This window comes from Myotis lucifugus, unplaced genomic scaffold (genome assembly GCF_000147115.1).
Source record: "Myotis lucifugus unplaced genomic scaffold, Myoluc2.0 scaffold_4, whole genome shotgun sequence".
Classification (NCBI taxonomy): Eukaryota; Metazoa; Chordata; class Mammalia; order Chiroptera; family Vespertilionidae; genus Myotis; species Myotis lucifugus.
The window spans coordinates 13,781,656-13,793,099 of NW_005871052.1; the positions used below are offsets into that span (position 1 = coordinate 13,781,656).

Genomic DNA, 11,444 nt, shown 5'->3' on the forward strand with positions numbered 1-11,444 from the left:
GGGAAGTCCTGATTTCACAGACAGCAAGGAAAAAGAGAGAGGAAAGAGGGAGAGAGGGAGGGAGGGAGGAAAGGAAGGAGGGAGGGAGGGAGGGAGGGAGGGAGGGAAGGAGGGAGGGAGGGAGAAAATAGAGAAAAAAGACGGGAAGGAAGAATACAGAGCCAGGTGAGCATTAGTGACAGAAGTATGAAACACTATGAAGACCTATAGCTATAGTGAGGTTAAGAACTTTGCTATAGAAAGAACGTCCCAGGTCAAATAAGATACCTGGACTTCATTTGCTGCTAGAGGGACTTGGAGGGGACTATCTCAGGTGGTCTACAGCCTACAGGCCAACAGGGCAGGTGACATTTCAAGGCTTGGAGCACATGCCTTAACTAAATTTGTCTTTATAGAGTCAGGTCTCTGCTTTGCCCCTGAAATCACCATTTCCCTCTGTAGTGCATGAAGTGCAAACACCTATGTTTGGCAGGTAGGCAGGCAGAATTGTCATCATCCCAAGGAGCTTTCCCCCAATACTGATTCCCTCTGCCCAAAGCCTTCAGGGAAAGCTTCATGCAGTCTGAGTGGCCTTCAAAGCTGACCTGAGTTGTGTAGACCATGGGGGTTGAGCTCAGCTTTCAGAGGATAAGCACTAGGCAGCTTCATCTCTTACCCAACAGGTAAACTACCCGTCAGCTGGGCCACTCAACAGTGCACCCCTCCAGGCTCAATGCAGAGGTTCTGGGACTCATCTGGTGAACTGTGGTGACCATCTCCTGCTGCTCACAAGCAGAACCAACTACACCTAGTGCTCTTACTGAGCTCCCTGGGATTGTGAGCCATACCCTTCATCTGGATGAAGGTGTTCTTGTCTTTCCTAGCAACTACCCTAGATGTCAATGACCTACATATACCATGACCATGAATCAGGATGGCCTAGAAAAAGGGCATTCCCTATCTGAACTAGCCAGTCCCAATAGCCCAGGACCCCAAGACCCTTCCTTGTGAGGCAGAAGAGAGGTTTATAATTCACCATGAACCACATGAGAAATATTTCACCAGCCTGACAGGTCAGAACAGTTAATTTCTAAGACATATGTCAGAATATGAATATTCTCAGGATTAAACTGGTTCATAGAAAGTTCAGTTAGCCCTGGCCAGGTGGCTCAGTTGGTTGGAACGTCATCCTTTACACCAAAAGGGTGTGGGCTCAATCCCTGGTTGGGGCACGTGCAGGAAACCTATCAATGTTTCTCTCTCACATCAAGGTTTCTCTTTCTCTCTCCCTCCCTCCCTCTCTCTCTAGAAATTAAAAACAACAACAACAACAACACATATCCTCAGGTGAAAATTTTTATTAAAGTTCATTTAGCTCAGCTATATGGTCTTTTCTACCAAAGCGGCTTCATATTTCTCAATAAATCTTTATTTGGACAATGCTGAGTAGTCCCCCTTCCATGTCAATTCCTTCAGGAAGGTTTTTATTCTGAAAGCTGGCTCTGTAATCACTCTGGGACAATATGGGTTTGTTAGAGCCACGTGGACATCCTGTATGTGAATGCACGTGTGTGTGATTCAAGAAGTAGGCCCAATTCCAGGTGTCCAGCGAAGAAAAGGCTCTTCTCTTGACATAGATAAGTGAAGTTAAGGGAAAGAAAACACAAGAGGAGGAAGCCAGGAGAGCAACACTGAGTCCCTAGACCTGGTTCTCTTGAAAATCCAGTTTTCCAAAGCTGGCACTGTGGCTGAGAACTGCTCATCACCACCACAGCAGAGCTCAGCCTGGCACTCCCAATACCAGCACCAGGACTTTCTAGGAGGCCAGCCCCGGAACCAGTTCTACTCAGAGCCTCCAACATTCCTTTAGAGTGACGAGCTGGACAAAAAGACCCAATGTCTCCCTGTGCAGACCAACTGCTACCCTGACTCTGCCAACAAGCAGGTACACATGCACACGCATGCACACATGGACACGCCAGCACACACACATTCCCAGTCCTCTCACAAGGGGAGGTGCAAATGAGAAAGAGGGCGGGGCTGCACGCCAGCTGCTCTCTGTACCCTGCTGCTACTTACGTTCCTGTATGCTGCTCTCCTGGGCCATGTTTTCTTTGCTCTTGTAAAATGGGAACTTTCGAGAGAGGCGGAAACTCTTTTTACGTTTCGTTTTGATCGACTGTGAAAGAACATGAAGATGGAGGGGAAGGACAGAAGAAGAAAAACAAAACAATGGATTTTAAAGCATGCAAGAAAAACTAAAATGGAGACAATGGTGAGCTAAATAAAAGACCATTTTTCACAAATGGAGTCTATGAGATTAAATGAAAGTTGATGTAAGAGGAAAATTATGTTTACAGGAAAATGTTGTAGGGATGTTAGACGTTTCTACCTAATCCAGACTCACAGCACTCACTGGTACTTCCTAAAGCACAAAGGTCACTGTAGCCACCTGGACACATGCCCTAAGATGCTACTGATAACTTCCCTCTACTGCTACCATCGGAACTTCTTTGGCCTGTGAAGCTCATAGAAGAACAGGAGTGAGTGGAAAGAGCCCTCGATCCTCATTTGGTCTGAAGGGCAGTCAGAGCTGAGGGGCTGCCTCCCTGGCTAGATGATGAGGCCAGATTCTGTTCAGGGTCCCCACAGCTCCAACAGTGTCTGCAGCCAGGGAGACACCCACAGTTGTTTCATGTGCCCCAAGCCAGTCAGCCTTGCCGACACTCCAACTCCATCACATCAAGAACCAGTTCCCCAGGAAAAGGAGCACACACACGGGCCGGGGAGTTTGAGGGCCCTCTCTCTGTTCTCAGAAAAGCAGTCAGTATGCTGATAGGACAGAGCCAGCCCCTGACAAAAAGGGATTCTTTTGTTGTCCCCAGTTCTCTTATCCACCACACAGACTCCAAGCTTCTTACTCCTCTTCACATATTGGCTGACTCCCTTGGGGATCCCCACTTACCCTATTAGACTCAATCATGCCCGTCCTGGCATGGAACTTCACGGTTTTCAATCGAGCTCTTTCTTTCTTTTCCACCCTGTTTTGGAAACAGAAACAAGTCCTATTACTGCCAGTGCATAGTCTCAGCAGTGGATTGCAATGGACACAGCAACCACCTTTTGGTTCATTGAGTCATAACCATGTCCTGAGTACCAACTCTCTACCAAAAAGGAATAATGAAGCAAACCCCCTGCAAGCAACTTACAGTATAATCAGCAAAAAAGAAATCAGTACCAAGGAGAGGATGAGGAAGGCCTCTCTGTGATCATGACAACTCACCTCTTCTTACTGGGGATCACACCGATTTGCTCGCTTTCTCCATGTGGGGTCACCAGTCTTGCCTGCCACCACTCATCATCAGAGGCATTAATAACATGCAGAATGTCACCATAGGAGAAGCTGAGCCCCTGGCTTGGCAGGCAACTGTCCCGTGTCCGGTCATAATCAAACAGGGCCCTGAAACGCACAGTGGAAGATGAAGTGACCATTGTAACCCTCAATGCCAAGTAGCCGACACTCTGAAAGGATGGCATTGAAAGGCCAACCCACAGGGTCAGCGCAGATCCAACAGCCTCACAGTAGCCCAGAAAAAATTATTTTCTGTCAGCCCGACATTAATATGTGCCAGGTTCTCAAACAAACATTTTATTCCCCATCAAGGGACAATCTTTCTGACTCCCATCTCTTCCCAGCTTCTAGACACAAGAAGACACTCAATAGACCTCTCCCTCACCCACATCCTAGGGCAGTGATGGCGAACCTATGACACGCATGTCAGAGGTGACACGCGAACTCATTTTTTTGGTTGATTTTTCTTTGTTAAATGGCATTTAAATATATAAAATAAATATCAAAAATATAAATCTTTGTTTTACTATGGTTGCAAATATCAAAAAATGTCTATATGTGACATGGCACCAGAGTTAAGTTAGGGTTTTTCAAAATGCTGACACGCCGAGCTCAAAAGGTCACCATCACTGTCCTAGGGAAACAAATTAGCTCTACCAATGGGCTTTCTCTATTTACAAATGTATCCTCAAAAAGCAGTTGAAGATAGGACATAAAAATGTTAACTACAACCCAAACAATGAATGGTATAGAATGGTATTCGATGCTGTAGAAACACAAACGAGAAAAGGGCCCTGTGTCCTGGGGCAGCCAAGGAAAAAGTTAAGGCTGATGTTGACCCACATGATGATAAAGTTGAAAGGGACCCTAAGAAGTCTCCTAGTTCAGTCTGTCTCTCTGTCTGATATATACATATAAGAAAATAGAGGCTCTGAGAGCAAGAATAATTTGATATAGATCACACAGTTAACTAACGTGGGACAGAAGTCAGGTCCTGTGACAAGCCATGCAGAGCGAAGAGATAAAGGGGACAATGGAAGAAGGTTGGGAGGGAGCTATACCATGCAGGCTTGAGAAAGAGGAGGTACAGCTGGAAGTCATAGGAAATGAGGTTGGAAATAAAGATCGAAGGCACATTTTAGAAGGCCTCTGAAGATTTGAGAGTAGGGAAGTGATACTTCAAGACAGACTTAAGAACATAAAGCTGACTTCATATGTAATGGGATAACAGGGTAGAGGTGGATTTGAAGGCAAATTTAGACTGAAGCTACAAACTCAATCCTTGAGGATCCACAGCTGACTTGGGCTCTGGTGAAGCTGGTCTTTTACACCAGAGCTCCTGCCCAGGGAACAATTCACCTGCCTGAAAGTGTCTCCTGTTAGCCTCCACTGCATCTCTCCTCAAATGGAGTTCCCACAAATGGGTGACTTCCGTGAGAAGTTTGTATTTTTTCTACTTGCAACCTAGGCTCTGGTTGTCTTCTTCATTTTCCCATTAACACCTCTGCACACACAGCCTGGTGGATTTCCCAGAACTAGTCCAAGACTTAGACATCTACCTGCAATAAGTTGTGCTAGGGCTCAGATGGAAGCTGCCGAGGAAAACACACTATTTCCTCACGTGCAGGCCCAAATGGAATACAGAATATAGTAAAAAAAAAAAAAAAACAAAAAAACAAAAAAAAAAAACCTGTGGAGAGTGAAATACCCATTGACTTTTGAAACTTCTTGAAACAGAATCCTTAAGAAATCAGTGTCAAGTCCAGCCTGTGTGACACAGTTGGGTGAGCATCGTTCATACATCAAGTGGTCACTGGTTTGATACCTGGTCAGGGCACATACCCGGGCTGCAGGCTCAATCCCCACTAGGGGCCTGCCGGAGACAGCAATTGATGATGTTTCTCTCTCACTGATGTTTCTATCTCTCTCTCCCTCTTCCTTCCTCTTTCTCCAAAATCAATTTAAAAACATTTTAAAAAAAGAAATCAGTGTCAGATTATTTAAAAATGATAATACCTGCCCTGGCCAGTTTGGCTCAGTGGATAGAGCGTCGGCCTGCGGACTGAAAGGTACCGGGTTCGATTCCGGCCAAGGGCACATGCCCGGGTTGCAGGCTTGTGGAAAGCAGCCAATCAATGATTCTCTCTCATCATTGATGTTTCTATCTCTTCCTCCCTCTCTCTTAAATCAATAAAGAAATATATTTTTTAAAAAATTAAAAAAAATGATAATACCCAAACTCTGAAGAAAAGCCCTTTATCTCCCTTGTCAAGTTACACGTTTAGACTAGTAAGGAGAGAGGCCAAGGCCAGCAGGGTGAAGGAGGTGCTTGCTCTGTCTCAAAGTTCTGAGTTCTGTGTGACACAATCAAATCTGAATGTGTTTGTGCTGCACTTGAGACTGCATTTCCTGAAGCAAGGAAGGCTTTCTGGAAGTTGTTCCTACAAAGATGAGCACGGTGAAGACGTTATTCTAAGTGACAATGAGAAACACTAAATGGCATTATGAGCGTCAAAGGTCAAAACAAATGTAGTAAAGAAAACAACAGAACTTGGATGAAGCCCCAATTAGTTTGGGGAGGGACTAAAGCAAGATATTAAAATGACCAAGAGAAATTGGGCTCTAGCTGGTTTGTCTCAGCGGGTAGAGTGTTGGCCTGCGGACTGAAGGGCCCTAGGTTAGATTCCGGCTAAGCACATGCCTGGGTTCTGGGCTTGATCCCCAGTACGGGGTGTGCAGGAGGCAGCCGATCAATGATTCTCTCTCATCATTGATGTTTCTATCTCTCTATCCTTCTCCCTTCCTCTCTGAAATTAATAAAAATATATTTTTTTAAAAAGAGAAATTGGGATGAGGTTGTAGAAGATTAGAAGGGAGTTTACTGGTTACAAGTTTAAAGCACAAGAAAAGGGGTGAATAGGCAAGGAATTAATATTTTTATATATGCTATTATAATATTTGAGATTTTAAACTGTTCATTGATTTCATTAAAGTTAAATTAAAATAATAAGCTCATTATAGTATACTTTAAAATATTTTTCTTAATTATTTTTAAATATTTATTGAATTTATTTGGGTAATATTGGTTAATAAAATTATATAGGTTTCAGGAATTCTATAATACATCATCTGTATATTGTATTATGTGTTCATCACCCTAAGTCAAGTCTTCTACCACCATTTATCCCCTCTATACCCTCTTCTACCTCTTCTCACCCATTTCCTTCTAGCAATCATCATAAAGGGTTGTCCGTGTCTATGAGTATTTCTTTTTGCTTAATCCCTTCACCCTTTTCATCCAGCTCCCAACCACCTCCCCTCTGACAGCTGTCAATCTGTTCTCTAAGAATCTGTTCATATTTTGTTTTAGTTTGCCCATTAGATTCCACATATAAGTGAAATCATATGGTATTTGTCTTTCTCTGACTGGCTTATTTCATTTAGCATAATACTCTCCAGGTCCATCCATGCTGTTGCAAAAGGTAAGGAAAATATCAGGTCTAAGAAAAGAAAAATCACATTTAACATTACTTAGAAATAACCACTCTTTGGCAAATATGTTCTCCCATGCAGTGGGCTTTCTTATTGTTTTGTGGATGGTTTCTTTTGCTGTGCAGAAGCTTTTTATTTTGATGTAGTCACATTTGTTTATTTTCTCCTTAGTCTCCATTGCCCTAGGAGCTGTGTCTGTAAAGATATTGCTACGACAAATGTCTGATATTTTGCTGCCTATGGATTCTTCTAAGAGTTTTATGGTTTCCCATCTTACATTTAAGTCCTTTAGCCATTTTGAGTTTGTTTTTGTGTACAGTGTAAGTTGGTGATCTAGTTTAACTTTTTGCATGTATCTGACCAAATTTCCCAGCACCATTTATTAAAGAGGCTGTCTTGATTTCATTGTATCCTCTTGCCTCCTTGTCAAATATTAATTGAGTATAATGGCTTGGGTCAATTTCTGGGTTCTCTGTCTGTTCCATTGGTCTACATGTCTGTTCTTGTGCCAGTACCAGGCAGTTTTGAGTACTGTGGCTTGGTAATATAGCTTGATATCTGGTTTTGTGATCCCTCCAACTTTGTTATTCTTTCTCAGAGAACTCATACAACTTAACAAAAGGAAGATAAACAATCCAATCAAAAAATGGGCAAAGGACCTAAATAGACACTTTTCAAAAGAGGACATACAGAAGGCCGAGAGACATATGAAAACATGCTGAAAGTCAGTAATCATCTGAGAGATGCAAATCAAAACAACAATGAGATACCATCTCACACCTATCAGAATCACTATCATCAACAAATAAACAAACGACAAGTGGTGGTGAGGAGGTGGAGAAAAAGGAACCCTCATGCACTGCTGGTGGGAATGCAGACTGGTGCAGCCACTGTGGAAAACAGTATGGAGTTTCCTCAAAAAGTTAAAAATGGAACTCCCATTTGACCCAGGGATCCCACTTCTAGGACTATATCCCAAGAATCCAGAAACACCAGTCAGAAAGGATATATGCACCCCTATGTTCTTAGCAGCACAATTTACAGTAGCCAAGATTTGGAAACAGCCTAAATGCCCATCAGCAAATGAGTGGATTAAAAAACTGTGGTACATCTACACAATGGAATACTATGCTGCTATAAAAAAGAAGGAACTTATACCATTTGAAACAGTATGGATGGACCTGGAGAGCATTATGCTAAGCAAAATAAGCCAGTCAGAGAAAGATAAATATCACATGATCTCACTCATATGTAGGATATAATGATCAATGTAAACTAATGAACAAAAATAGATCCAGAGACAAATGGCGGGTGGGGGGTAAGAGAGCAACCAAAGGACTTGTATGCATGCATATTAGTATAACCAATGGACACAAACACTGGGGCAGTGGGGGCTTACCTTCAGGGATGGGAGTGGCAGGGGGGTGTCAATCAGGGGAAAAGGAGACATATGTAATACTTTAAACAATAAAAAAGTAAATTAAAAAAAGAAATAACCACTCTTCATATTTATGTGGTATCGTATAATATTGTGTAATAAACACACAAACAAAAATATACATATTTCACTAAGTTGGAAACATGCTGTGCATACATAATTTTGCAACCTTAGTTGTCACTTGAAATTACATCATTAATATTTCACATATAATTGAATATTCTTTAAAACTAATATTTTTAATACTGATACAATATTCTATTCTTAAGGATCTTCATTAATTAAATAAATATTTTAGAGCATCTAATATGACCAGGCACTCTCCTAGGCACTTAAACAAAGTGCAGAAATTGATATACCGAGCACCTGGCTTGAGCCATTTACTTCAGATGAGAAATAAATCTCGGTCTAAGTTCCCTGGCAAACAAGACAAAAAAGGCAATTTCCTAATAAAAAGTGGTACCCAAGCCCTAACTGGTTTGGCTCAGTGGATAGAGCATCGGCCTGTGGACTGAAAGGTCCCAGGTTTGATTCCAGTCAAGGGCACATGCCCGGAGTTGCCGGCTCAATCCCCAGTAGGAGGCAGCTGATCAATGATTCTCTTATCATTGATGTTTCTATCTCTCTCTCCCTCTCCTTTCCTCTCTGAGATAAATAAAAAAACATATTTTTTAAAAAGTGGTACCCAAATCTGTCTGGATTTTACCTAACGAATTTGTGAAGAAGAAATACTGAACAATACAATTGACAATGGTTTTTACACTGTGATTTTGTCAAAGACATAGCAGCATAATATTTAAAATTAAAATTCTGAACTATAAGATCATTCTCAGTTGAGAATGTGGAAGATGAATAACAAGATATTCCGTTTCTGTCAATCAGAACTGCAAATGGAAAAAGAGCTTTGTAGAACATTGGAGCCTCAGAGGTCATCTTTGTCCCACTTCCTATCTATTAAAGGAAATCCTTTAAACTTCTCTAAGTTTCTTTCCAGCTCTAACATTTAATGTCTCTGAGTCTTTCCTAGCTCTTCTCAATCAGGCTAAACATTCCCAATTCCCTCACTGGTCCTTCCATTGTCATGATTTTGATTTGTTTCCAAATCCATGATATGGATTCTATCTAAACCTACTTTGTCTCTTTTCCTGCTGAAATTTTGTTTGATGAGCTAGAAAACTTCCTCACAGATGATGAAAATCAGGCCCAGAAGGACACATATGTAATACCCTTTGTAATACTTTAAGCAATAAAAAAAAAAGTAAAATACAAAAAAAAAAAATCAGGCCCAGAGAGTTCATGGAGAGTTGGATGGTAGGTGATTTTCAGCCCTGGGCTCTTAAACCTCAGAAAAATGTCATGAGGTCTCAGTCACAATTAGACTTTAAAAAAAAAAAAAAAAGAAAGAAAGAAAAGAAAAAGAAATAAAGCTAATGCTCCACTTGGCTATGACTAGAAAATACCTTTCTTCCATTATTTAAATGAGTCCACTCTGTGGGGGGAACTGTGTTCCATCCAGATGGGAGATCCAGAAGCAAAGTGACTCTGGCCTGCGGAGTATGCTATCTGGCAGAGCTTATTGTAGCGAGAGGCACAAAGCAGGACAAACCAAGGCCTAAAAGCATTTAAGAGCACAAATCATGTCTAGCTTGGGGACGCTATAAGGTGCTGACTTTTGAAATGAAGTTCAATGAAGGTTCAAGGTTTCAAAAGATAGAGATAGGGAGAGGCCCTTCCGGCTAGAGGGAACAGAGTGAACAAAGGCAAGGAGCCAGCGTGCATGGGCGTGCTTGCGGGGCCAGCAGTGCCCGCACTTGGCTGTACTGCAGGGCACTCAGGAGAGTGGCGAGCTGGACCTGGACAGCCTCAGTCCCCTGAGAAGTCTGGCATTCATTTAGTAGGTCTTGTGTGACTAGTTTCATTGCCTTGGCTTTTTTTTTTTTTTATCATTACCAGCTGTTAAGATAAGTTAGTATTTTTCTGGTCTAGCCACCATGTCTGCGAAGTGGCAGGAAAACCCAGGATCTGACTCTCCTTGGCTTCGCAGAGGTGCATGGCCATAACCAAGGAGGAACATATTCAGGGTTAGACAATCATCTTTCATGTAATCGCTCACTGTAACCTTAGGCTGTGGACGGTAATATTTACATAAGCTTTGTTCTCTCCTGACACAGTGCTCCCTCAGACCTGACCAGTCCTCCATGAAATTCTTGGAACATGTGGCATGTCAAAACAAAGAGAAAGTAGGCAATCTGGAGCTGAGTCACAGCAGCACTAAAAGCAGATGTGCTCTTCTTAGGGTCTGCAGGCTGGAGGTCCCAAGCTAAGCTTCGGCATGGCGGCTGTAAATATTGCTGTCTGTCTTCCCAAGGAGAAAGCAGCAAGACATGTTGAAGTGGTGACCTTCAAACAGTATCCACTAAGAACTGTGTGCCTGTTCACAGGGCTGATGCACGTGCTCTGGGGCACTTGGCCTAATCTTCCTTTTAACTGGGACCCCACTGCCTGATGGGAAAGCAGGAATATAATCAGCTCAAAGTAAATAGATTACCAGGCCACAGTCTCTACACTTCTGATCCTAAATTGTGAGGGATGGATATGCAAGATCCAAAGAAATCACAAGTATCGGGCACAGCCTGGTATCTTAGTGAACAGGAATGCCAAGAAAATGGGAACTCTCAAGAAAACTGGTCAGGCAGGTTTCTCAAAGCAAAGTAAACAAGAGCCCTTCAGCCTCAAAGGCCAAGTGGCTACTTCAAATGCACTCAACCACCAAAATACCCAGCTCTTTGCCTGTGGCTCTAGCTACCTGCCTGGCCTGGGAGGCTCTGCCTGTCCCCTCATGCCCTCAGCAACTCCTCTGAGGCCCAACCCAAGTCCCACCTTTCTCTGTGACCCTACCCACTACAAAGTTCCTTCTTCCAAATTCATACTATATATTTAGCAGTGACCTTTCTATTTTCCATTTATTGCTATTTAACTCTTGCAGTTTTTTAATCTTTTATATTTTATCACCAAAGGAGAAGCCCTCTGAGGCCAAGGCCACATCTACTGTTCCCAAATGGCAGATGAGACCAGACTGAGGTGGAGGGCACAGAACAACCTCCCAGTGTTCTCCCACTGTATTTCCCTCTCATTATCAGCTGGAGTCTAAGACATTGCTTTCTTCTTTGGTCAGTATTATGG

General features: G+C 42.6%; 1 protein-coding gene across 1 annotated transcript in view; it reads right to left on the minus strand.

The window, feature by feature from the left end:
• The window catches only part of DLG3 (discs large MAGUK scaffold protein 3), a 61,888-nt gene that overhangs the window by 5,882 nt on the left and 44,562 nt on the right, over positions 1-11,444 (minus strand). Inside the window, 3 exon segments of the mRNA XM_023765085.1 lie at positions 2,059-2,158; positions 2,945-3,020; positions 3,263-3,439. Of these exon segments, the coding sequence (XP_023620853.1) occupies positions 2,059-2,158; positions 2,945-3,020; positions 3,263-3,439 (353 nt within the window).